Source organism: Eptesicus fuscus, chromosome 17 (assembly GCF_027574615.1).
Source record: "Eptesicus fuscus isolate TK198812 chromosome 17, DD_ASM_mEF_20220401, whole genome shotgun sequence".
Lineage (NCBI taxonomy): Eukaryota > Metazoa > Chordata > Mammalia > Chiroptera > Vespertilionidae > Eptesicus > Eptesicus fuscus.
The window spans coordinates 31,133,624-31,161,592 of record NC_072489.1 but is presented as its reverse complement, the minus strand read 5'-3'; the positions used below and the strand labels follow the sequence as shown (position 1 = coordinate 31,161,592).

Below are 27,969 nucleotides of genomic sequence, written 5' to 3'. Positions count from 1 at the left end.
ACGACCACTTGTTCATAAGTATAATGGACCTTCTGATGCCAAAATTAAAAAAAGACCCTCTGTAGTCACTCTATCCCACGCTTAGACCTGAAAACTTCCAGGTGTGAGGACCCTAGGTATTGTGTCTTGGAATATTTTTGCTTAGACTTCACTTTCAACAAAATTTTGGTGGGTTTTAAACTTTAAATACTTATACTCATAGCTTTAAATCAGGATTATCTATGGATGATATTGTAACTAGAAAACTATTACCGACAATAAAATTACTTACTTAAAAAGCTCTTTTCTGTCGATGGCTCTATTGGTTTGAGGGTCGATTGCATAGACGGTCAAGTCGCACTTGCTGTAATCTTCTAGAGAAAAGGCATCTCCGTGCCGGCGAGCACCAATGGACTCCACCACAACTTTGGCACCAGGAATTTGCTCCTGAACATAGCGATCCAAAATCCTATCAATCAAACAGAGTATGCACATGACATTCTGATAGGCTTTCTGGGGGGAAAATTAACTCTCAACTTGAAATGACATTTAGTAAATGAAAAATGATGACAGCCTAGTTTTTTGCTAATGTTTACTGAATATGAACCCTTGAAAAAAAATTCTCTATATTTTTTCAGCATTTAATTCACAATGATGCTGGAAGCCAAGTAAGATAGAAGGAGGTCACCAACCATGTCCTATTTAAGTCTTGGCTTTTTGAATTTATGATACCATTTGAGCTTTTACTTAGCTCATGGAAAATGCCAACTGTGTTGTACAAATAAAGCTGTCTATGCTTTATAGGAGCCATGGGGTCTTAGAACTCCTGAGTTCATATGGTTAATGTGGTAAACTACACTTCCCATAGGATTTTGTGATATAGAGCACATAGCTATATGCTAAAGTGCAGGACTAGGATACCTTTGTTCCTAGGGGTATGAAGATCCTTAGGGGATTATAGGAATGGGAGAATGTAGAGCTATGTTGCTAAGGCAAGTTTACCAGGTTAAGATAAAAATATTGCATGGAAATATCAGAAGCTGTTTAGGTGAATATAAACAACTAAAAGATATATCATTGGGTATGAAATCAGTAATATTCAATAGAAAAGACAAAATAAATGTTAACCTATAGGCAATTTTTTAGAAAAATACACTTTTTTTTTAAATTACATGACTTGATGTTAATTGAGAGTACAAATTATTGCCATATAAGTATTTGTTTTTACGTTACCACAAGTGGCAATTTCCTTAATGATCTTTCCCTTATTAAAAACTTTATATTACTAATCCTTATAGGTTAATACTAGCATGCACATTTTAAATATTAATACACATAAATGTGAATTAATTTAATAACTATACATGACAAATATTTTAAAACATTATCTATAGATTCAACACTCCTTTTGGAGTTCATCCTCTAAGGCATTTTGGGGTAGGGAGAAGAAACATTTTGAATTCCTTTGATACATCAGAAAATAACTTTTATTTCAGATGCCAAAATTGACCTGCTTTCTGCTCCATTAAAAAAAAAAAATGTTGCCTAGAATTGATTGTGTGCTTGATTTGCCCAATTAAAAGAACAACAAGATATTAAACTTCGGAAGAAAGGGCTGTGCCATTGAACACAAGCCTATGACGTGCACATTGTGGGGCATTGCCAATAATAGCGAAATGCTTTGTTTGTGGGTTTTAAAATTTGCATAAAACAGCATGGTTGAAGTCTCTCTTGGTGAAGTACTAGTCATTCTTTTCCTTTTGTCTCACCATCTCATACCTGGGGTCTCTCTGCCTCACAGTATCTTTGTGATGTGATGAGACTCTTACTGAAGAATAAGCAAAAGAAGACGTGGGAACAAGTAGGAGGAGTAAATCCACTCATCAAATGCTAGTTAGGAGTTGAATGCAGCCTGCCTGGGAACCGGAAAGGAATGGCTGCAAGACTTGGACTGCAGTCATCCAGCCTGATTCAGGGTACTTTTCTTAAAGGCTTACGCTCACTTAAAAAAAAAAAAGAGAGGGCTTGAAGTCAAACCACACTATACTCCTGACATTTTATAGGAGGCACAGGTAGTAATAACACAGTGATAAAGAACACAGAGGTCTGACTTAAATTTTCAGCTCCTTTACTTATCAATACCATAACCTTAGGCAAGTAATTTTCAGCTCTTAAACTCCTGTTTCCTTAAGTAAAAAATGAAGACATCATCTACTGCATGGTACCATTGTGTGCATTAAATGAGTGAAACCTTTTACTCTGAAATCTATGCAGAGTTTTTAGCACATAGTAATTGTTACATACAATATAATAATAATTATTAATTTAGCCTAATTTTTGCATTTATATGCTTCTCCCCTGTTTCTAATTCATTTCACTTTTAAAGATCACTATTTGTTTAAAGGAAAACATAAAGGAGAGACTAAAGCGTAGAGATCAATGTATGATGCTTTACTATCTTTCTTGAAGTGGGCATAGACATTCTTAAAAGAGGGTAAGGTCTTTACAGAATTCAGGCTGCTTCTTCCTATCATCTGTTGTGTTGAATATGGAGGACAGATTCCCCCTCTGCTTCATCTCAGTTACCTTGAACTCTCTGAATTGTTTCTTGGCGTAGCCCAGTGTTGTGCACCTGAGGGAAAGTTTTTATGGTGGCAGTGGTATCACCACACTGTTAGATAACATGGTGTTAAAGCTGGCTAACATCTCAAAAAAGAGTAGGGTTATGCATGACCACTGGTTTCCACAAACACTGATGAAATTTTAGGTCTATAATGTGGAGAAAACTGCATTCCATTCCAATGCAAAAGGAGTAATAGTAACAATAGAGACATATTTGTTAAATACAATATTCTGCAAAAGTTCCTGAAACATCATAAATTTTCCACTGTGGCCCACACAAATCCTAGTCCCCACTTACACATGACCTTGACCTCTACCTGCTCCCCTGCAGCACATTGATTCTCCAGACTACCCAAACAGTGGCTGCTAATCCGTAAATTCTCAAAACTAGTTGAACTTCAGCCAATCCGCTCCTGCTAAAGCCCCATAAAACCTTCTGCCTTCCTTCCCCAAGGGCCTTGGGAGACTTCCCAAGCCTGGCATTTTCAAATACAAGCTTGTGCTAATAGTGCTCTGAGTGATTCTCTTCTACAATCTTTTAGTCACCTTCTCTCCCTCTCATATTGTATTTATAGAATAACTATTTTGGAGATGTACCTAACATAATTTTGTTAAAATATATTTTTATTGATTTCAGAGAGGAAAGGAGGAGAGAAATAGAAACATCAATGATGAGAGAGAATCATTGATTGGCTGCCTCCTGCACGCTCCCTACTGGGGATCGAGCCCACAACTCAGGCATGTGCCCTTGACAGGAATTGAACCTGGGACCCTTCAGTCAGCAGGCCTATGCTCTAATCCTCTAAGCCAATCCGGCTAGGGCCCAAACATAATTTTTTTAAAAAATAATGTAGGGCTCTGTTTTAGATTAGGATAGGCATTGGGGTTTATATTTTATACTATCATTATTGCTCTGTGGTTTAATACCTGCCATAGAAAGCATAGTATAGTATTTTAAGACCTCTAATATAGTAATACTCTAATTACATTTCTGGAAATATAAAATACATGTTCACACAATACTCCCTTTTATACTTGTCAATATTGAATTTTACTAATTCCTGTGCTCCTCAAAAATAGCAAAGGTTAAGAAGTGTCTCCCCCGACCCCCTTATGTTCCAGGAAACTGTTTACTGTGAAGAAGAGCCTTTCCCTCCCTGGCTTATATAAGGCTCATAAAGACTCCTGGAGGCCCCTTTGTTTACCTAGGACAAAGCCAGTCACAGATCCTGCAAATTCCCATTCTTTACTGCAGAAGTGATTAGTTGAATTTTTTGTCCTCATAGATCAATCAGAACAAAATTCTTGTTAACCTAACCCTGGTTAAGTCTCTCTGCTTCCTCCAAACCTCTAAACTATGACTCACTCACCCTTAGCCTGAGGCAGCATTCCACATCCATCACCCACACCCCAAAAGGCCCCTCCCATAGCAGTGAGGTCAAGGTAAAACATTCTTTGATCTGTGTGGTCATCCTGCTTGCCCTCACAGGTTTTTTTCTAGCCTTGTTTACTCCTCACTATAAAAGAAAAGCCCTTTTCTCCTAACCTTTAAGTGCTGGCAGGAGCTCTCCCTATTACAATAGTCTCCCTCCACCCCCCCAACCCCCGCCCCCCAGCTCCCCAATTAATCTTTTAAATAAAACTTCTTTTCTCCTAAGTCCAGATTTGTTTTTGACACATGGTGCAAGTAGATAGCTAAAGGAAATTGTTTCTCATGCTCCCAGTGAAACCGAGGGTCCTCATAATTCTGAGTTTATTTAAACTGTAGTTTTGAAACTATATATTTTTTCTTTCTCTCTCTCAGCACGCTTCACTGATCTGACCTTAGTAACTTACCCTCTGACCCCTGTGGCAGCAGATAGCCCCATTCTGACTAATGGTCACAGGTATTAGCCCCTGGCAGGCTAAAGATAACATCTTTTTAAAATGTTTTATTGATTTATGACAGAGGGAGAGAGAGAGATAGAAACATTGATCAGCTGCCTCCCGAATACCTGATACTGGGAAATAAGCCCGCAGCCTGGACATATGCCTTGACTGGGAATAGAACTGTGACCTGCTTCATCTACTGACACTCAACCACTGGATCACATCTGCAGGGCTAAAGATAACATCTTGATCTAAGTTATGTTTCAACTCCTCAGCACTAAAATGGAATGGCCCCTTTAGCAAGCTCTCCTTGAAATTGGTTTTGAACACAGAAGCTGATCTTGGAGTAGGTCTCAAGACCTGAATAAATTATTTATTACCCTTATCTCACCTCTGACCAATCAGCTCCTAACAGTGCCCTGAACCCCTAATCCATGAGATCTTGTGATTTCCCCCTATATAACATATAACCTATGTGTCATTGGGAAGTTGTGTCTTTCAATGCATGAGCTAGGCCAGCTCCAGTTTGGCCAATTCTAATAAACTAATTCCTTTCTTTACCTCACACTCTTGCTCGTGCAATTTTTGGCCAGAGTGCACACACAGATGAACTTAATAACTGGGCTTCAGAAACACTACTTAGTCTTATTAAATGAATCACAGCAGGTAATATGCAAAGATGTTGAGCAAACTCAACATCTACATATAATACAAAAGATTATTCAATATTCCCTTTCCTTGATTTCCTATTCCCACAGTGAAACAACCGTGAAGTTGCAAAATTTCCAATTGCATAAGCTGCTTTTCTCCTCTTTAATCTGTGTGAATTCTGGTCAGAACTGCTTGATTAAAAATTGTCCAAACACACTATAAAATAAGTTCTAAATTTGTTTTTTTTTTCATTTTGTTTTTGTTTTTTGCAACAAAAACTATAATAACAAGTAAGTCATCATCAATTCCTCACCATCCGTTTGGTAACAAAATGTCATCCTGTGAAGCACAGGGATCCTTACATCAGTTGTTTCCTTCATGGGTAGTTACGTGCCTGGGACTGTGCTCTCTATACAACAAAAATTGTACTTAATTCTTATAAGATCCACAAAACGAAGGCATAGATAAAAAAGGCATTAATGCCTCCATTTCACAAGTAGACTTTACAGCTTTTTAGCTGCAAAGCACTTATACTCTTTCCCTAATTTGAAGAATTAGCTTTGTCTCCAACAGTCACATCTAGTAGGATTTTAACCAGTGGTCCCATCCTGCCATCATCCTATGCCATCAAAGGCTGCATGTGACTCAGAGCAGGCCATTTCATTTTCTCTGAAATTTGGTTCTTGAGTCAGAGAATATTTTTCTTTTTAAATTTTTTATTGATTTTTTATGTACAGAGAAGAAAAAGAGAAACATCCATGTGGGAGAGAAACATTGATCAGTTGCTTCCCAGGGATCCAACCTGCAACCTGGGTATGTGCCCTGATCAGGAACTGAATCCGCCACCATTTGATGTAGTAGAGCAACCACCTGAGCCACATCAGCCAGGGCAAAGACTCAAAATTTTTAAAGGGTTGGAAGTCATGCACTGGAGGTGCACCAGACAGAAACTGCATATCCACCTATACCCGCTGTTGCTTTACAAGCCTCTGCAGCTGCCCTTGTTCTTAACTATTTTCCACCCTGTTTTTCCATCCCTTTATTGATATTGGCAGCTCTCAACAGCCTTCCAATAAATTTCTACTTGCTGAAGTTTGCCTGAGTCTATTTCCATCGCATTAGAACTAGTATGCATAATTAATTTTAAGATCCAGTTGTACCAAAGCCTGGGTCATGTTTCTAATTCTCTCATGGTAGCAACATTTGTGCAATTTCCCTACTCCTACTCTAATTGGTCCTACTAGACTCTGAAATTCTATTGATCATGAATTTTGTATTCTGTTTAAAGTTGCAGGGTTGCTCATGATAGAGTTTGATAAAACTTTGTATTACAGAAAAATCCAGTTATTTAAATTTGCCTTGAACCTAAATTCTTGGAAGCAATCTATACTAATAAGAGAGAAATATGGTAATTGACTGTCACCCTGGGATGCCCACAGCCAATCAGGAGGGAATATGCAAATTAGCAGGACAAAGATGGCGGCGGCCACGAAGCCAACCAGAGCAGGTGGGAGGCTTGTGTCACCCCCAGCGACAGAGGAAGGCAAGCTTCCCACCTGCCTGGGCCAGCCGCTGAAGAAGGGGCCTGTGGGTGGTAGCCATAGAGAAGACCGGAGCGAGAGGGAGGCTTGGGTTGCCTGGGCCGGCTGCTGAGGGAGGAGCCTGCAAACAGCCCTCAGCCCTTCACCCAGGCTGGCCACGCCACCATCAGGGTGAAGGTCCCTGCTGGGGGGCATGGTCAGCCTGAAAACAGCCATCGCCCCTCACCCAGGCTGGCCAGGCACCCTAGTGGGGACCCCCACCCTGAAAGGGGTGTGGCCAGCCTGAAAACAGCCTTCAGCCCCTCATCCAGGATGGCCACACACCCCCAGCGAGCACCCTCACCCCATAGGTGATCCAGTTGTACCAAAGCCTGGGTCATGTTTCTAATTCTCTCCATAGGGGAGTGGCTGGCCTGCAAACCACCACAGGCCCCTCACCCAGGCCACCCTGCCCCCCAAGGCAACCCCACCCTGATCCGGGACACCCTTCAGGGCAAAACAGCTGGCCCCCACCCCTGCACCAGGCCTCTATCTATACTAATAAAAGGGTAATATGCTAGTTAGACTGAGAGACCTTCCACGAGACCTTCCAGATGTTCTTCTAGACAAAGCCATGGTGGCAGAGTCGAGGTAGAGGCTGTTAGGGGCCAAGAGGGGAGGGCAATTGTGGGTGATCAGGCCAGGATGGGACGGCAGTTATGGGTGATCAGGCAGGTGGGGGGAGCTGTTGGGGGTGATCAGGCTGGCGGGGGAGCAGTTGGGGGCGAGCAGGCCATCAGTTGGGGTCAGTTAGGGGCAATCAGGCCAGTGGGGGGGGCAGTTGGGGGTGAGAAGGCTGGCAGGGGGGCAGTTGGGGGTATCAGGCTGGCAGGGAAGGACAGTTGGGGGTGAGCAGGCTGGCAGGCAGAGTGGTTAGGGGCAATCAGGCAGGCAGGCAGGTGAGTGGTTAGGAGCCAGCAGTCCCGGATTGCAAGAGGGATGTCCGACTGACGGTTTAGAAACCGTCAGTCGGACATCCTCCAAGGGGTCTCAGATTGGAGAGGGTGCAGGCCGGGCTGAGGGACATGCTCACTCATGCATGAATTTTGTGCACCGGGCCACTAGTATATCAATATAAAATACAAGTACTTCAATCAAATGCATAGCAGATTAACATTTGATTATGCCAAACTGTTTTAAAACAAAGAAATGCATTTGATTGATCTGAGAAGTAAATGCAGTACAAATTAATTAGTATCCTATCTAATAAAAGAGTAATATGCAAATTAACCATTGCTCTGCTACACCTACAAGCCACGCCCACAAGCCAATCAGGAACGAGTATGCAAATTAAGACAAGCAATATGGCTGTGGCCACAGAGCGAGCAGGAGGCTTGGGTTTCCCTGGCAATGGAGGAAGCCAAGCTTTCCACACACCCTGGCAGGCCCAGGCCTCCACTTGAGGCTACAAAGTTTCAATTATAGAAGATAAATAAATCCCAACAAAAATGGCAGCAGCCATGGAGCTGGAGAGAGCAGGAGGCTTGAGTTGCCCCCGGCGATGGAGGAAGCCAAGCTTCCACAGCCCTGGCCTGCCTTGGCCTCTACTCAAGGCTACAAAGTTCCAATTTTAGAAGATAAATCTATAGATCAGGCCAGCAGGGGAGGGCAGTTAGGGGTGACCAGGCTGGCAGAGGAGGGAAGTTGGGGGCGACCAGACCTGCAGGGAAGGGCAGTTGGGGGGGACCCAGGCCTGCAGGGGAGAGCAGTTGGGGGGGACCAGGTCTGCAGGGGAGGGAAGTTAGGGGTGACCAGGCCTGCAGGGGAGGGCAGTTAGGGGCAAACAGGCTGGCAGGGGAGCAGTTAGGCATCAATCAGGCTGGCAGGGGAATGGTTAGGGGGTGATCAGGCTGGCAGGCAGAAGCGGTTAGGGGTCATCAAGAAGGCAGGCAGGCCAGCAGTTGGGAGCCAGCAGTCCTGGATTGTGATAGGGATCCCAGATTGGAGAGGGTGCAGGCATACACCCCCATACACAAATTTTGTGCACTGGGCCTCTAGTGTTAATATAATTAACATAGTGTTTATTTTATATGCATATAAATATAAATACATGTATACATTTTATGTAACTATATGAATATGTTTATGTGTTACATGTTTGTTACATATATTTATATATAAATATATATAACATGTTTTACTATGCTACCACATAATGAATGTCCAATATAAAAATTATTTATTTAAACAATTTTCTTAGATAAATATTGAAAGGAAAATTTAACTGAAACATTTTTTTCTATGCAAAACCTTTATTTTTTTTAATCTAAACTAAGAATAATAATATATAACTGGCTCAGTTAACTAATTTATTCTCAAACCAAGTTATTTTTAGTAGATGCCCCTAAATTTTAATTTACAACATCACTTTATCTAGTTACCTATACATGTATCTTCAATTACTTGCAATCAGAAATTGCCTTATAAAAAAATTAAATGTAGTCTTAACTGAAATAGTTTCATAGCTATTTTTCACACTAAAATATTACAGCAGCCATCTTCTCAATTACATAACTGTGTGAATGAGCCAAACTAAAATTACCATATAAGAGTTTCTGGCACTGTGTGCTCAGCTCACTCCCAAGAAAAGATGTTGGATTTTTAATTAAGTTTGCCTCCTAAAACATTAACAGAGGGAATATTTAGGAACCCAGCCTGCTGTTGGTCCACAGATGTAAGTCCAAATTAAACCTACACCACTACTATGTCTTTGTGGAAAACATTCAACTTCTCAGAATTTCAGAGAACTCATCTGTACAATGAAGAAAATACTCAGACCTACTTCCAAGGGTCTCTGTGAGAAGTTAATTGAATAACACTAATTAATTGCACAAAACCCAGCAAGTAAAAAAGGTGCCATAGATGTTAGATATTTGTTGCTACAGTTAAAGAAACTCCTCAGAGTTCATGATTACAAACTCTACTTAGCCTTTTGTTCAGGAAATTGGTTTATATTTAGCTAGTAACATAGGGAGTCCATTTTAGGTACTTGTCAATATTTCTTCAAAAGCTGGGCTAAACAAATCAATAGGCTTTGCAGATGGCCAGAGGGATATGTAATACAGGCTCTCCTGATATTCTGAACTTATTTCCTCTGTTAGTATAGACCCGTAGAGACTCTACACAGACCATACGCTAAGTAATTCTCTTGGTACCATGAAACTTTCTTTTCATGGCCTTAGGAGATACCCTCTCTATGATGTTCCACAGGATAAAAACACTTTCCTACAGTCTGGCATTTAACTGAGAATTAGTTCTGTCTTTCCACCAGAAATGATTACAGAATACTATTACTATCACATGTATAATTTTAGCAAATTCTTCAGTGGTTAAAGTAACAACTTTTATTTTATCCATTTGCTCAGACCCAAACCTAGGAATCATCATTGTTTCATGCATTTTCTCATACATCCAATCCATAATAAATTTTGTAGGATTGTACCTTCAAAAATATACCCATACTAGAGGCCTGGTGCACAAAATTTGTGCACTTGGGAGGGGTCCCTCAGTCTGGCCCGTGATCCTTGAAATCTAGGACCCCTTGGGAGCTGTCCACCTGCCGTCACCCAGACATCCCTCTCACAGTCCAGGGCTCTCGCAGTCTGGGACCCCTTGCTCCTTACTGCCTGCCTACAATGGAGGTGGGAGAGGCTCCTGCCACCACTGCTGTGCTTGCCAGCCATGAGCCCACCTTCAGGCTGAGTGGCTCTCCCCCTGTGGAAGTGCACTGGACCATCAGGGAGCAGCTCCTGCATTGAGCGTCTGCCCCCTGGTGGTCAGTGCACATCATAGCGACCGGTCATTCCACCATTGGGTTGATTTGCATATTAAGGTTTTATTATATAGGATTGTAATCACTCCTTCCTATCTCCATCCCTACCACCAGTCCAAGCTACAGTGATCTCTCTCCTGGACTATTGCGTATACTTATAACTGGTCACCTAACCTCCAACTCAATAACCTTTTAAAATGTAAGCCAGAACATTATCTCTATGTGCAAAATGTCTAAGACAACATTGTTAATAAAGAATATAAGTGCTAGCATCTATTGTTTACTGTTTCATTGGTTCTTTTTCCAAGAGACTTTCTAATTCTCATCCTAGAAATACATATCTCAACTAGATTTCTAAAGTATGATTTGTTATACCAGGAGCTATAATTTACAGACACATTTTAGGTGTAATATAAACATTTCATTAGGATAGATTCATCCACATCAAAGCATTAACTATGGCAATAAAGTTCTCTATCATTGATTTTTCATATTGTATTTAGAAAGTAAGAGTAGTGTTTGAGCAACTCTGAGACCTAAATTATCAATTCCAATTCATATAGTAACACAGCATTTCTAAAATCTTTAATTTATACATTTTGAAAATGCCATTTCTGAAGGTTCTTAAGAATTTAAATTTTAGCATCCCAAACTTCTTTTACTCATTGGGACTTCATGGTGAAGTGGAAGGAGAAAGGAAGAAGACAAAAGGTAAATATTTCTTAGCTTCTTCTTTAGACACTATTGCCAATCATTTGTTGGTTACATTATCAAGTGTCACTGATCTTGTCCTTATAGCTATTTCTCCTGCTCCTTAATCTCAAGAATTTGTAAGAGAGACAGACTCACAAAGAGATAAATCCTAAGGTAAAACTAAAATACTTCAGAACAATGATGTGCAAGGCCATCTGTAGGGGGCATTGGATTAGCTGGAATATGTTAATATGATTAAAAAGGGGTGAGTTTCATTACAAAGGGCTATTGGTTAATTCTATAAGCATAAAATAACAAAAGTAATAAAAAAAATTCAGTAGAGCCCTTTAAGCCAATTCCAGGGGAGTGGAGAGTAATCATTAGCATCACTGTAGCAGCTAACATTTACTGTGAGCATCCTACTTTCTAGGCTCTGAGCTCTTAGCCATCAAAGGATACTGACTCCCTTTGCAAATAATTTTCCACCATCAAATGGATATATTAGGTCATTATGTTTTCCTTTATCAACTCTCCCAGTTTGTACTGGTTTCATGCTTACCAAGGAAACTTTGGATTATGATTTGGCCTCATATAAGGGTCTTCCTAAGAAAAAAAATATAAAAGTGATGACCAAATGGAATTCTAGTTTTCCACTTCATAGGGATATCTCATGGGAAATATAAAAAATGATGATGTTGTGACTTGTCATCTAAGAATGTCTACAGGAAATGAATGTGCTGGTTAGTCCTATCACTGGAACAATAAATTCCTATTTTTAATGAACAAATTGGAAAAGGTAACATTGTAAAGACAGTAAAAAGATCAGAAGTTAGTGGGGAGGAGAGAGATGACTAGGTGGAGCGAAGAGGATTTTTAGGGCAATGAAACTACAATGGATGATACTATAACTAGAGGCCTGGTACACGAAATTTGTGCATGGAGGGGAGGGTGTCTCTCAGCCTGGCCTGAATACTCTTGTAATCAGGGACTCCTCGCAATCTGGGACCACTGGCTCCTAACCGCTCGCTTGCCTGCCTGCCTGCCTGATCACCCCTAACCACTCTGCATGCCTACCTAATCACCCCTAACCACTCGCCTGCCTGCCTGATCGCCCCTAACCGCCTCTGCCTTGGCCCCTGCCACAGCAGCTTCATCCGGAATGACGTCCAGAAGGTCATTCGGCTGATCAGTCTAATGAGCATATTATGATTTTATTATAGACTAGAGGCCCGGTGCACGAAATTCGTGCATGGAGGGGGGTTGTCCCTCAGACCAGCATGTACCCTCTCCAATCTGGGACCCCTCAAGGGATGTCCAACTGCCCGTTTAGGCCTGATCTCACCGGGATAAGGCCTAAATGGGCAGTCGGACATCCCTCTCACAATCCAGGACTACTGGCTCCCAACTGCTTGCCTGCCTGCCTTCCTGATTGCCCTTAACTGCTTCTGCCTGCCAGCCTGATCACCCCCTAACCACTCCGCTGCCAGCCTGTTTGCCCCCAACTTCCCTCCTCTGCCGGCCTGGTTACCCCTAACTGCCCTCTCCTGCAGGGTTGATCACCTCCAACTGCCCTCCCTTGCAGGCCTGGTCCTTCTCAACTGCCTTCCCTTGTAGGCTGGGTGCCTCCCAACTGCCCTCTCTTGCTGGCCATCTTGTGGTGGCCATCTTGTGTCCACATGGGGGCAGGATCTTTGACCACATGGGGGCAGCTATATTGTGTGTTGCAGTGATGATCAATCTGCATATTACTCTTTTATTAGATAGGATAGAGGCCTGGTACAGGGGTGGGGGCCAGCTGGTTTGCCCTGAAAGGTGTCCCGGATCAGGTGGGGGTTCCCTTGGGGCGTGGGGCGGCCTGAGTGAGGGGCCTGTGGTGGTTTGCAGGCCGGCCACACCCCCTGGCAACCCAAGCAGAGGCCCTGGTATCTGGAATTTATTTACCTTCTACAATTGAAACTTTGTAGCCTGGAGAGGAGCCAAGCCATTTCTGTTGGGGTTATAATTGAAACTTTGTAGCCTTAAGCGGGTGGGCCCGGCCAGGGTGTGTGGAAAGCTTTGCTTCCCCTGTTGCCGGCGGCAACCCTGGCCTGCTCTCTCAAGCTCCATTCTGCCGCCATTTGTTTGAATTTGTTTACCTTCTATAATTGAAACTTTGTAGCTTGAGTGGAGGCTTAGGCCTGGCGAGGGCAGGCGGAAAGCTTGGCTTCCTCTGTTACCTAGGAAACCTTGCTCTCTGTGGCTGTAGCCATCTTGGTTTGGGTTAATTTGCATGCTTGCTCTGATTGGATGGTGGGTGTGGCTTGTGGCGTGGCTTGTGGGTGTGTCGGAGGTATGGTAAATTTGCATATTTGTCTATTATTATGTAGGATTATGGGTAAATGACATTATACATTAGTCCAAACCCACAGAATGTACAACATCAAGAGTGAACCCTAATGTAAAGTATGAACTTGGAGTGATAATAATTGGTCAGTGTAGCTTCGACTGTAATCACTCTGGTACAAGATGTAGGGAATCTATAGGAATCTGTGGGGAAAGAGAGCATATAGGAATTCTTTGAATCTTTTGTTCAATTTTGTTGCCACTATAAAACTGCTCTTAAAAAAAGTGCTTTTTTAAAGAGATGAGAAATTTTTGAGCTTAGGAATCTCTAATGTAATACAGGCTTTGATAAATTTATTGAAAGAAATCAGTCATATGCCTGCTATGACTTACTGCACCAGAGAATTTACATTTAATTTTATCAAAAGTAACACAAAGTTGACATCCTTATTTCAATATACAAGATGAGGAAGCATGGTCTTACCTGTTAAATATCTTGCTCAGAAATCACACAACTATAGGAGGATTCAAACTTGTCTGAGTCTGTAATCTGAGCTCCATTACTACACTACCTGCTCTTTGAGTAGAAAGTCCAAACTCTGGCCTCTGTCTTATCCTACAGTCTTTGGGCTACTAACCTCATTTCTGTATATCTATTATTCATTAAATGTTCATGATTTCCATTGTCTGAGATGGCTTATATCATTTAGTTCTTATCACAGTTCTTTGTTATAAGTTTTATTAGCTCTTATCAACCAACTAGAGACCTGATGCATGAAATTCGCGCAAGGGACTTGGCCCTCACAGCCCCAGCTGCTTCGGCTGGTCCTTGCAACCCCTGTTGGCCCTCGCAGCCTCAGCTGGCCCTCGCAGCCCTGGCTTCATCCGGAAGGTCGTCCAGACGGTCATTCTGCTGTTCAGTCTAATTAGCATATTAGCTCTTTATTATATAGGCTAGTGAAACTGAGTCTGGGAAAGATTAAATTATATGCCCAATGTTGAATTTCAAAACCTGTTATACAAAGTCACAGCTCCTTTCATAGTGATACAGTTCTCTCAAGACTTGAAAGTTGCCTGATTTTTCTCATTCGTATCTTCATATCCACTTAAAAGGAATAAATCACATAAATTGCTATGAAATGATACTTTTATCTGCCTTTTTTTCAGTTTTCATAAATTGTCTCAATATGATGAAAGGTGCATTATTATTTTGGTTTTACAAAATTTATAACTCAAAAATGCATTGAGTACTTGCTATATAACTGAAATTATAGCAGTGAAAAACAGATTTTTCTATTCTCATGGAATTTATATCCCAGTGGGAAATTGACATATAATAAAAATATTAGATAATACTCTAAAGAAAAAGAAAGAAAAAAGGGTTAGAGAAGCAATTTTGAACCTTATTCATCTCATGGCACACATAATCTAATTACTAAAATTCTGTGGCACTCCAAAAAATATGCTATATTTTTTGGGTATCTGACAAAAAAAATAGGTATAATTTTGATTCATTCACATCAGATGGCTACTATTGTGTTGGCTGTTGTCATTTTCTTATTTGGGAAAAGAGGTCAATGCCCTGACTATATAGTCAGGTATTACATGTTTTTAAAATTTTTGTGGCACACCAGTTGAAAATCACTGGGTTAGAGGTTGAAGAGAATGTCATCTCTTTTGGACAGAGTAATCATAGAAAGCCTACCCCAATAGATGACATTAAAGCAGCTCAAAGACAGGTATAATTCTAAAATTTTCAGGTGTAATCAGCTATTATTTTGATAAAAGTTAAGCATATATAACATTTTCAGAGGTAAACAAGACACTGTATTATCAATATTCCATGCATACATGTTGACAGTCAACTCATTTGTAGGAAAATTTATATGACATCCAATGGTTCAGTTTTATAAAAGATTAACAAATAATTGTTGAAAAACACCTATGCCTCATTATAAGGGGATCACTCATGCCTTAATCAATGCCTATTGTATTTTATTTGACACATAATTACTAATAGTTCAGTTACCTATCTGAAGTTTCTCCTGGGACTTTATAAGTAGGAAATATTTTGCTAGAGAGAGGCAGATTAACAGTGATAATTGGCATGTGTCAAACAAAATTCAATAGAAGACATAATAATAAATAAATACCAATTTACAAATTATGAAATGGTGGCAGGTTAGGTCAGGGTAGTTAAGAGTAAAAGAGTAAAGACATTTCAATAATCCTTGAGAGCACTCAGAAGATTAAAGGCCAGTTGTTTAATAAATAATCACAACTTTGAGTAAACAACATATTCAGTGTACTCTGTTCAAAGGCAGATGAGCATGTCATATATTTTAGAATAAATATATATCATTTAAAATTGGTTTATGAAAAAAATAAGCTTTAGCCATCTAGGTATATCACTCTGAGAAATAGCATTCCCTGGACTAGCTGGATTGCTTATTAGATATTGGACTGAATAATTTGGGACCAAAAAATTATATACACACTTTAACAGCTGATAGCTCAATTTTGAAAATGAAGTGTATTTCAAAAACACTGCCTTTATAATTATTCAAAGTGTGTGTAAACATTTTTTGGGACATCCTATATACTCAAATAATTAATGTTATGATTTATTTCTTATATGCTGCATTTGAGGTTATGTTGATGCATTAATCAAGGCATTCCAAATTAATATCTTTTCACATCTAATTTCCAGTCCTATTTGAAAGTACTCTTAGAACCTCCACATATTTCAAATAAAACTACTTACTTCAGGAAAACAGCAAGCTAAATTATTAAGACAGTGTGTTAAAATATATGTTTAAACTGAACATTATAAATGATTAAAATGACCTAATCCAATAAAAATTATAGCTGTATGAAAATAAATATATAAGTAAACAAAAATTCATTACTCTGTAAGTTCTTCTATCTTTTTTTCCACTAGAGTGGGGGGCACATTAGAAACAATGACTTGCATGTCCAGCTGATTGACAACAGAGACCTGAAAGAAGAAAAAACAGAATTTGTTTGGCTTTTACTCATTAACATTTCTATAATTAGATCATTTTTTATTTCTTCTCCGCTATGCATTTCACACAATGGTTTTCATTTTTAAATTTAGGAATGAATGACTTTTAGTCATGTAATTTTCATTAGATGTCGGGACATGTTCAGAATGACAGACCATTTGTTGTTTACTTAGAAGTTACAGAACTTTAAGTGACTTCCACTGTTGTTGATTTTGTGTTTGTTGGCATTCTTCATTATTTACTAGGGCATGAAAGATGTTTTTGTTGTTTTTTTTTTAATTATGTAGGTTAAGAACACTCAGAAAAACAAAAAAACACAGACTTTATAAATCTCAAGAGATCATTTAGTCATTGTGACTAAGAATCTGTGATATGGTTAGTTAGAATAATTCATTTAATAAAACCATCATATATAGTCTTGTTGTTGTTGTTAATCTTCACCCAAGGATATTTCCCCATTGACTTTTAGAGAGAGTGTAAGGGAGGGGGAGAAATATATATATAGAGAGAAACATCAATGTGAGAGAGACAATGGACTGGTTGCCTCCCACACAAGCCCTGGCTATGGTCAGGGATCGAGCCTGCAACTGAGGTATGTGCCCTTGATCAGATTTGAACATGGGACCCTTCAGTCCTCAGGATGATGCTCTATCCACTGAGCCAAACTGACTAGGGCATCATTATATATAGTCTTTATGTCTGCTTTAGCCAACTTTATGTGTAGATAAAGATGAATATACATGTAAACCTACATATGGGGCTAAAATTAATTTTAACAGCTGTTGATGAGTTCATCCTACTCATTTAACATTAATAGAATTTTTTCTGTCTTATTTAGAATAATGGAATAAAAATAAAAGCATTTATTACCTGCTTACAACATACAATTTACTTTTTTCCTCAATACATTACAGGCTTTAACTCACTTAATTCTAACAACCACCATATCAGGTAGTTATAGCTATTATACAGTTATAAATAAGAAAACTAATAAACAAAGAAACATATAACAACTGCAGACTGATTAGTGCAGGCTGACTCCAGAACATGTGCTCTTTACTATTACCCAATATGGATATAAAAAATGTAAAGTCAAATCACATATTGTCTTGCATGTAAGTTAGACACTATTAGAATTAAGTGTATGTAATGTATTAGGACCATAAACTGAATACACTGGATTAGGCATATTTAGCATCACATATCTGATCATAATTTATTCTAGGAAATAATTTCATGCTGCAAGTATTTTTGATACAGGCTCCAAGTTGTCTACGTATAGATGCCCTATCAGGAGCCACAAACTTAGTGTCTTCAAAGACCAGACAGGTAATCTAAATGAGTGAAGTAGCCAAAAGCATGAAATAATAGGGAGAAGTGGAAATGTGACAAATCAGAGCCTATGACTCATCAGAAGAGATCAACTACTAACTCATCTCTAGTGATATGGCCATATGGGAAAACAGGTCCAGATTGGCTGGAAAATTCAGTGTTTTGGGAGAAGAAATCCAAACTACTATGTGAAATGATGCAACTAATTAGCAATATTTCAAACCATTGTTTGAGCCCAGTAATTCATGTTCTGCAGTGTATATTAAGCCAGGCATCTGTCATATTTCCACCTATGAGCAAACAGTGAACATTGGCAGTTACAACCTTGCATCCCTAACTCATTATAGATGTCTGGAACCAATGTTTACATTTTCCTGATTATGTCTTCACACACACACACACACACACACACACACACACATACACACACACACTCATCTAATTTTACTAGAAAATAGATTATCACAGTTTTTGTGTAACTTTTTTTTTTTCTTATTGGTCTTGAGTGAAAAAAGAGACAGATATTACCTAGAAGTATTTTAGTTTTGTTTGTTTGTTTATTTGCTTATTTTTGTTTTTGGTAGTATATATGGCAAAAATCTCTAGAAAAATGTATATGATACTTTTAAAATTATTTTCTCATTTCTCTTCTCCCTTTCTTAGTCTGTCCATTCCCCTCTCCCTCTCTTTCTTCTTTATCTTATTCCCTTCCTTATCTTTTCCCCCTTTCTTATAACACTGGATCAGACAATGTAAAAAAAAGAAAAGAAAAGAATTCTGACAAAAAGCAAATGGCCTGGAACAAACAGTAGCCATGGAGTGTTATCTCAACAAGAACAGATTCCTCAACCTCTTTTGTAGTTTGGTGGAACCACATGATGTTCTGACAGATATAAAGTTAGTGAAAAGAAAGAAATTGCTTAAGTATTTTCTGTGTGAGTCTTTTCTTCTTTTTCAATTTCTGTCCTAATAAAGAAGTCGTAGATAAGGGCAAAAACCTAAGTTGAAAGAAACGGAGTCCCTGTGTTTCCATTTGTAGGAAAGCTGTGGAGAACATCACTCAACCACACACACTCTCATTGCAGTCATATGAGAGAAAAATCACATTTGTTTGTTTAAATTTCTGAAATGTTGGATTTTTTTATTACAGTAAGTCTACCATGACAAATACATAGGTATCTATTACATGTGGCTGTCAGATTTTTAGAATTTCCCCTTATATATGTTCTGAGCTTTTGAAGTTTATTTACAAGTAAACTTTTGGAATACAATCACCTCATGTGCTAAGACCCTATTTGGAAGCAAAATTTCACCTAGCAGATATAAGTAACTTTATTATTTGCCTTTTAAGAACAGTCAGTAATTTCTCAGAAAGATAAATTACTAACTCAAATGGAATTTTTAATTTGTTAATGAGCTTTGGGGCTACATTCTGACTGAATCAACAGACTAAATTAAGATTTCAGATCCTCTGGAATATATGTATATTAAGCTTACAATTTATCCAAAAGATTTTCTAATCTTAATAACCTTTGAGAACATACTTTTGTTATTTTATTTTATTTTATTTTATTTTTTTACAGAGAGGAAGAGAGAGGGATAGAGAGCCAGAAACATCGATGAGAGAGAAACACCGATCAGCTGCCTCCTGCACACCTCCCACTGGGGATGTGCCCGCAACCAAGGCACATGCCCCCGACCGGAATCGAACCTGGGACCCTTGAGTCCGCAAGCCGACGCTCTATCCACTGAGCCAAACCAGCTTCGGCTACTTTTGTTATTTTTAAGATATAAAATTTATAATTCAGATAAAATGTCTTACTGTATTTAACTCCAAAAGTAGTTGTTTTAGACTTACCTGTTAAAAGTTACATTTAAAATTTTAAATGTATTAATATATGGTTTATATAAAATGTGTATATGTTGGACTATGCAAATGAAGAGTAAGCTACTATAGTTTAAATTCTGATTTTCAAAAAAAAATAAAATCCTATATCCCTAAGTCTTTGGTTTCTTCCATCATCTATAGAAGAGATATTTGAGTCTTTAGCATTACTGAGTATTATTTGTTATTGTTTCCAGTATAGCTTCTATGCAAATATTATCAGAAATACATGTCAGTTTATTATACAAAACCATAAAAATTATGCTTATTAAATTACTTAATTTTATTCTTTGTGTGTTGATCACTAATGAAATATTTTAAAGAAAATATACCTATTGTTGTGAAAATTTATTTTTGTCACTAGATATGGTAAAAAAAAAAAAGGAATGAGAAAGTAACATTTATGAAGCTTAGAATTCTAAAACAAGAGATTGTCAAGTTACATTATTTCCTAAGTCATTTCAATTCTTCATCACAAACCTCTTATCTTTGCTTGCCTCACCCATTTTTTCCCATATACTTTAGACAGCACTGTCCAATAGAAATATAATTTGAGCCTCAAATACTTACCAGATATGTAATTTAAAATTTTCTGGCACTCAAAGAGGAAAAATATGAAATTAATTCAATAATACATTTAACACAATGTATTTAATATATTATCATTCCAATATGTAATCAACATAAAACAACTTACTAAGGAGACATTTCATATTTTTTCATGCTAAGACTTTGAAATTCAGCATGTATTATACACTTACAGTACATTTTAATGCGACCTAGTTACATTTCAAGTGCTGAGAAGCCACATGTGGCAAATACTAACATATTGGACCTTTAGAGGCCCGCCAATTCTTTCTTGGAGTGGTCACTGTCTCTCTTACATGGTTTGTAGTACAATCTCACTTTTCTTGAAAAAATATGAGCTATTTTAATAGCCTTTTGAGGTATGTGTGTGTTCTTCTTTGATACTATATCATGATGCTACATTTGGAGAAGAAACATTCTAAGCAGAGCCACTGCCAAATCTCTAAGTAAAAGCATGTCTGACTGTTTGAACAAAAGCAACTTGGCCAATATCATTGGGTTTGAATGAGTAAGAGAGAGAAGAGTAGAAAATGAGGTTCCTGGAGGCCAGAATCAAGGGTCTCATATATGACTTGAAAATTTCTCTGAGTAAATTGGTATTATATTAAAACATTTTGAACTAGGAAATAACAGGAGCTGAATTACATTTGAATCACTGGCTGTTATAATTAAACTGGACTGTAGTGTAAGAAGAATAGAAACATGAGAGAAGTAATGAGTTTGTGCAATGATATACGTAAAATATGATAGTAGTTTCAACCAAGTTTAAACAGTAGAAATGTTGAAAAATGTGTAGTTAATAAAGCACAGTAATAATAGTATTTACTAAGGGATTGAATAAAGAAATTTTAGCCAAAGGAACTCAAAGATAATTTGGGCATCAAATGAAGTTGGGAAGACTATAAATGAAAGTAATGTGATGAGGAAGTGAAGTTCAGTTTAGGAAACATTACATAGATATCTTTATTAGATATTAATCTGTAATTATTGCAAGTACAAATAGATATATGAGTCCACTATTTAGAAATGAGCTTTGGGGTGAAGATATAACTTTAATATGTTTTAGTATATAGATGATATTTTAAAGTTATGAGTCTGAATGAATTGACTGAGTCAATGAGTACAAGTAGAAAAGAGAATTAATTTGAATGTCTGAGCTATAGGAAATCTCATTACTAAAGGGTAAGGAGAAGAAACTGAACCAGCAAAGGAACCAAGAAGGAATAAACAGTAACGTCAGAAGTAAAAAGAGAGCATGGTGGCCCAAAAGCCAAGTAAAGATAATAATCATCCAAGTGCTACTGATGGTTCAAATAAGATGAAGACTGAAATTACCAGCCCATTTAGTAACAAGAAGCCATTGATGATGTTGACATAAGTTTGGATGAGTATTAGCACTGACATTATGATTAGAGAGAGTTTGGAAGAGATTAGATGGTGAGAAATTAGTCAACTCTAACAATGAATGTTTCTGAAAAGAGTAATAGAAATGAGTGGTAGCTTGAAGGAGATGTAGATTAAGAGGGTTTTATTTTGAACACAAAAAGAAAAAGAAAAAAAAAAGGATGGTTATGGGAATCCTAATATATAAAAAGCCAGGGGCCATCATGATTGAAACAACCAGATGGATGACCAAACAGTAGGCTGTGTGTGGCGACAAGGCCAGCAGGGGGGTTAGTGAGGGATGACCAAACGACTGAACAGCAGGCAGTGTGGGGTGACCAGGTCGGCAGGGAGGTTAGTGAGGGACAACAAAACAACTGAACAACAGGCTGCGTGGGGCGATCAGGTCGGCAGGGGATGGCAGTTTGGGGCAACAAGGCTTGCGGGGGGGGGGGGGGGAGTTGTGGGCAACCAGGCTGGTGGGGGGGGGCAGTTGGGGGCGACCAGGCCAGCAGCGGGAGGCAGTTAGGGGTGATCAGGCTGGCAGGGGGGACATTTGGGGGTGATCAGACCAGCAAGCAGAGTTGGTTAGGGGTGATCAGGCTGGCAGGAGGGGCAGTTAGGGGTGATCAGGCAGGCAGAGGCAGTTCGGGATGATCAGACTGGCAGGGGACACAGTTAGGAGCCAGTGGTCCCAGATTGTGAGAGGGATGTCTGACTGCCATTATTTTGGAAGGCAGCAAATTGGGCCTAAACTGGTAGTCAGACATCCCCTGAGGGGTCCTGGATTGGAGAGGGTGCAGGCTGGGCTGTGCACAAATTTCATGCACCGGACCTCTAGTAATCAAATAAAGGGGGGGGGGATTGATATTAATGATTAATATAGAAAATGAGGGAGCTGTTGAAACAATGTCCTAGAGTTGGTGAGTGGCATTTGAATCTGTTGCACAGGTCAAGATAATGGTTCCTGATAAATGAATAGAGAATCCATATAGTAATAGTAATAGTAATAGTAATAGTAATAGTAATAGTAATAGTAATAGTAATAGTAATAATAATGCAAAGAATGTCAGTATAAATCCTGGTAGGTAGGAAAATTTAGTGAAGGGAGTTGTCCAAGTATCCTTCTAAATGCTTTAATGTTATCTTTCAGTGAAATATGTTGCCAATTAATTAGGCATTTAGTGGGCATGTGGAGAAGATATTGAGGATTGTAAGAAACAAGTTCTTCTAGAAGAGGAAGAGTGTGAATGAGCCAGGAAATATAGAGTGTGGTTATTGAATAAATAAGAGCTCACTTGGGGGATTTCATCATTAATTTAAAGAAAGACTAATTATATAATTGTACATGTTTTTGCAGTCATACTCAGCATGAGAGAAAGAAGGAAGTTGCAATTAAGTACAGTTATGGTTTTGCTAAGTGTATATAATTTAGGAAGAGAAGGCAAGGAAGTTGAATTTTTATGTGATGGAGTGCTTTTAATAATTGATAATGCATTACAAAACTGGTAAGCAGGAAAGAGAGCACATGGGGGTTAGAGGAAGGGTAAAAATATGGCAGGCTAAATGAATGAAAGGTCCTGGTGAGGACACAAGAGTGCTGGGGCTAGCTGAACACATTCATTATTATTGTCAGAGAGTGGGAGGTTTGAAATGGAGGTTATAGAGGGGTTGCAGTAATTGATAATGGCTAAAATAACTCTGGTTGTTAAGTGATTTTAATAGGGTAGATGGTAAAGCCATTGGAGGAAAGCCATTCAGGGAAATTTTAAGTTTAGGATACTGGAAGATTCATCTATACATATAGCAAAATTGCCAAAAATTAGGACAGAGGAATTGTTGGAGATAACTCCGGAGCTAAACTCATTGAAATATGTTGGGGATTGAGCAATGATGTGGGTGATTGCAGCAATAATATGAGGCAGTGAGTAAGTGACAGAGACAGATGATGAGAACCAAGGTTAGATTCTTGGGAAGAAGGAAAGATCTAGAAGCAGCAATGTGGTGCACTGAGAATTCTACTTTGCCAGTAGGTAGTATGAAGACTGTGGCAAACCTATATAGAACAGAACACAAAAGCCATTATTTTGGAAGGCAGCAGAAGTGTATCCTCAGGGGAGAACCACATTTGCATGAAGAAGGTTTTATCTAAATTAAAATCTTATCTTCATTCACTCTTACTAAATTTAAAAAAAATTATTTCTTGTTGCTTTTAGGAAAGAGTTCCAATAATTTTAATGTTGCTTTCAGCTTTTATATGAACCAACTACTTCCATCTTCAGCCCTTTCACTTAGTCACTTTCCTAGTCTTATTCTTCAGACTGAGTGAATATTTATCAGTTATTCAGACCTGCCATCACATCTCTTCCTTCTTGGTTTTGGTACATTGTTGTTCTCTCTTCATAAAATATTTCTCTCTTTCCATATCTCCCTTTTCTTAATTTAAAGAATTTTAGATCTTACAAATATTATTTGCTAGGTAGGCATATTTATTTGAATTTAATTTTTCTCAATATAGTTTGAATAACTTTAAAGGTATACTTCATAATTTTCACATAATAATTTATAGAGTCCAAATAAAAATCCCATAAACTTCATATTGCTTATTTACATATTATATATATATATAAAATCTATATAGTTACATTTTTATAATATTTTAATTATGTTTAATATACTAAATTATCATTTAGCCTTAAAGTACCACAGTATGCATATCTTAACAGGAAGAGAAAAAGCATTATTTTACCTAATGTTTACAGATATTAATTTGATCAAAAATCTATATCAACCTTAATATCTTCTATGTCAAAAGCTTCTTGGCTTAAATTGGCCCTTGTTTTTTTATGCAGCTTTACTGTTATAAATGAGAATGTTGTGGCCTTCACACCCACCACAATTATGGTGATTGATCTTTATCTAAAAATAAAAATATTTGATCACTGATGTTTGCATAATATGAAGGTTAAACCTGTCCAAAGAATTAAATGAGGAAATCTGTGAAAAAAGAAGATTTAATAAGATGTAAGAAGCAAGAAAAATTATACTTGATTCTATCTTTAAGGGACAAACATTTCCAATAATAATTATACTTATAATTTATACTAGATTTATCAGAGAAAAGTCCAAATAACGATAGAGATTTCATGGAATGGATGCATTGGTGTTAAATATTTTGAATAAATGCTAATAGCAAACCACCCTTGGGAATAATCTACCACTGAAATTCTAAAGAAAAAGTCAGAATAAAGTGATATTATTTACTGAAACCAAATGTAACTTAGTCCAGGATCATCAATGTCATCAATGGGACTTTTGAACAACAAGAAAAAAAAATCCATTGAAACATGAACTTGCTCCATAACATTCCTTTTTTCCTTAATTACAAAAGGCCTAAAAGTAATTTAAACAATAATACAAATTATTTTAATTTCTACAGCACGACTCTGCAAAGCATTTTAAAAATTTAAGTACCTCTAACCTAATATGTTTAAAAAATGAAATTTGCAGACCAAATAGAAATCCAATGCTTATGACATTGTTGCCAAAAGCATATATAAAAACATATGATATATTTCCCAAATGTCAAAAAAAACCAACAACTTTAAAGCTATACATTTTTTTATATACTAAGCTATAGCTATCAACAACCTGGATAAAATTAATCACGTTTATATTTTAGAAAGCCTATTTCAAATAAATTTAAAAGTTCTATCAGTTGAAAACGTTGACCTCAGACTAGTATGGCATCTGAAGACTTATCTACTTACAAGTACATCTGCTTTGCCACTTAGTCCCTTCCCATAGTCGTCAGTTGCGATGACTTGAAACATGAAGTAGGACCTCCTCATGTTATGGAAGAGCATGGCTGTTTTGATAAGCCCTGTATATGTTTCCACCACGAATCCTTCTTTTCCTTCTTTGATTGGTGGAATTATGAGCCTGTATGCCATGGCACTATAATTGCCAGTATCTTTATCAGTAGCCTAGGAGGGGAAAAAACACAAGTTATAAATAATCAGGTGAAAAAAATGACCCTTATTAAAGGGCTTATTTCTGCTTATAAGATTGATGTTCCTTGTGTAACAATAATGCAAAAAAGCCCTCCTAAAAGTCTACTTTCCTGGATGCTGTTAGATAGATTTACAGACTTTGTATCCACAGGGCTCAAGGATTGTCATTAGAATAATAACTACTGAACTGTGAATAAAAGGACATAGACACTAACAGAGCCCAGCTGATGAATCGGGTGTTTTGACTGGTATGTCAGATGGGTTCAGCTCCGGCTGAGATCCAAATTGGTTTAAGGATGGGACTCATTGTTTACCTAACCATTGTCTTGCGTATAGACATGTGTTTTTTTTATTTAACCTATTTTTTAAAAGGGAAAAAAATAAAGGCACTAAAATACATCCAATAACAATAAAACAAATCAAAGTTCAGAGCTTTTAACCGGTAAGCTCAGAGTTGCTTAAAGAGATTTTAATTAGTTAATGTCATATCATAATTATAGAGGGTTAGAATAATAATCCAACTTATTTTTTACTTTATCCCATACCCTGATTATACAGATTTGTTCCCAGATTGTAGGTACTTACAATCTACAAGTTAAGGTTTCTTAGCATTTTAAGAAGGTAAATAGTTGCTTAGAATATGGTGTGTGTGTATGTGTATGTGTGTGTGTGTGTGTGTGTGTTTAATAAAGCGTGAGCATTACATATTAGGCTGGTCTATGGATTCTACTTCAGGGAAATTTTTCAGAATGCCAATTTGAGAATTATTTTATAGTAAAATATTTAGAAGCAGAATGATTAACAGAGTCTTAGTGAATTTATAAAAACCTACATATATGTTAGTCATGATACTAGATATGTAAGTTTTATGTTTTTATTATTTTATTTGCTTATTCTTTTTTAATCAATGATATGACTATTAAATATCATGGATAAAGAATTTATTATTTGCCTTCATAATGATAAGGATTCTACAGGATTCTAATCTTATTTAATAAACAATCTGAGGAATGTATTATTTCATTTTTATGTATTAGTGTTGTCCAGTAAAACTTTCTGGAAATTCTCTAAATATGCTCTAATACAGTAGCCACTAGGCACATTTGACTATTGAACACTTGAAGTGCAGCTATTTTCACTAAAGAACTGACATTTTATTTGGTTTAATTTTTCAAAATCTGCATAGTAAGTGGTAAAGTTAGTATATAAATAATGACAATACTATAAATTATATAAATGTGTATTAAAGTATAGCATGAACTTGACTCTCTGGCTTCAAACTTGATATGTGTGCTTAACCATTAAAATATTTCAGGATAACTCTCTCCACCTGGTAGATAAGGTAACTTAACTCAGATAGTTCACTTCAGGATAAGATATTCCTTGAATTTTCTAAGAAGTTAAAATTCTCAACTTTAGAATAGAACAAGCTCTAACTACCAGCTCATCTTTTTAGATGATTGGTATGGATTACACAATCGTAGAGCTTAATTTTGGCATTAGAGGAATGGTAATTATATTTCAACAATATTACTTAAAGAGGAAAAAAAGAACAAAGAAAAGAATAGTTATCAAAGTTTTTCTTTCTAAGCTTTGAACCCCAGAGATTTTATTCATTTAACAAAGCATAGCATAGGGGAAAAAAAGCATATTCCTAACAAAAGTTAAAAATCAAAGTTTGATCAACTAATCAAAGACATGTCTTTTACATACTGTGAGCAAATTTCAGACCAATGCCAACTCAATAAAGCATTTGGTTGAATAATATCCTTTAACTTATTAACACTGACATTTCCCCAGGAATAAACTTTTTACTGTTAATGCAAACTTTATTGAGGTATAACAGACATGCTATAATGTACAAATCTTAAGTATACAGCTAAATAAAATTTTGCAAAATATACAGATATTATATTATCAGCATCCCTTCATGACCTTCTAGTTATACCCAACTCTTCGGGAAACCACTATCTTGATTTCTAATGCCATTGATTAGTTATGCCTAAATTTAAACTTTATATTGATAGGATCATGATAAAGTTTCTGTCTGTCTTCCTTTACTCAATTTTGTATTGTGATATTCTAAATCTTTATATTTAAAAACAGACCCCATAACACAACAATCACATTTAGAAAAGAAAATTTGGTCACAATATTAGCATTGTGATTGTGGGTACATTAAGCTTCTTTGCACAGTTTTTACTGATTAACTTCCAATTTTAATTAAAAAGTAATTTTAACTGACAGTATTGTT

General features: G+C 37.4%; 1 protein-coding gene across 15 annotated transcripts in view; it reads right to left on the bottom strand.

The window, feature by feature from the left end:
- PCDH15 (protocadherin related 15) overlaps positions 1–27,969 on the bottom strand; it is a 590,647-nt gene that overhangs the window by 29,757 nt on the left and 532,921 nt on the right. For all 15 annotated transcript variants that reach the window (XM_054728735.1, XM_054728734.1, XM_054728732.1 and 12 more), the window contains 3 exons: positions 25,473–25,688; positions 16,398–16,486; positions 272–448 (listed from right to left, as the gene is read on the bottom strand). In XM_054728735.1, coding sequence (XP_054584710.1) covers positions 272–448; positions 16,398–16,486; positions 25,473–25,688 — 482 coding nt within the window. The remainder of the gene's footprint in view (positions 1–271; positions 449–16,397; positions 16,487–25,472; positions 25,689–27,969) is intronic.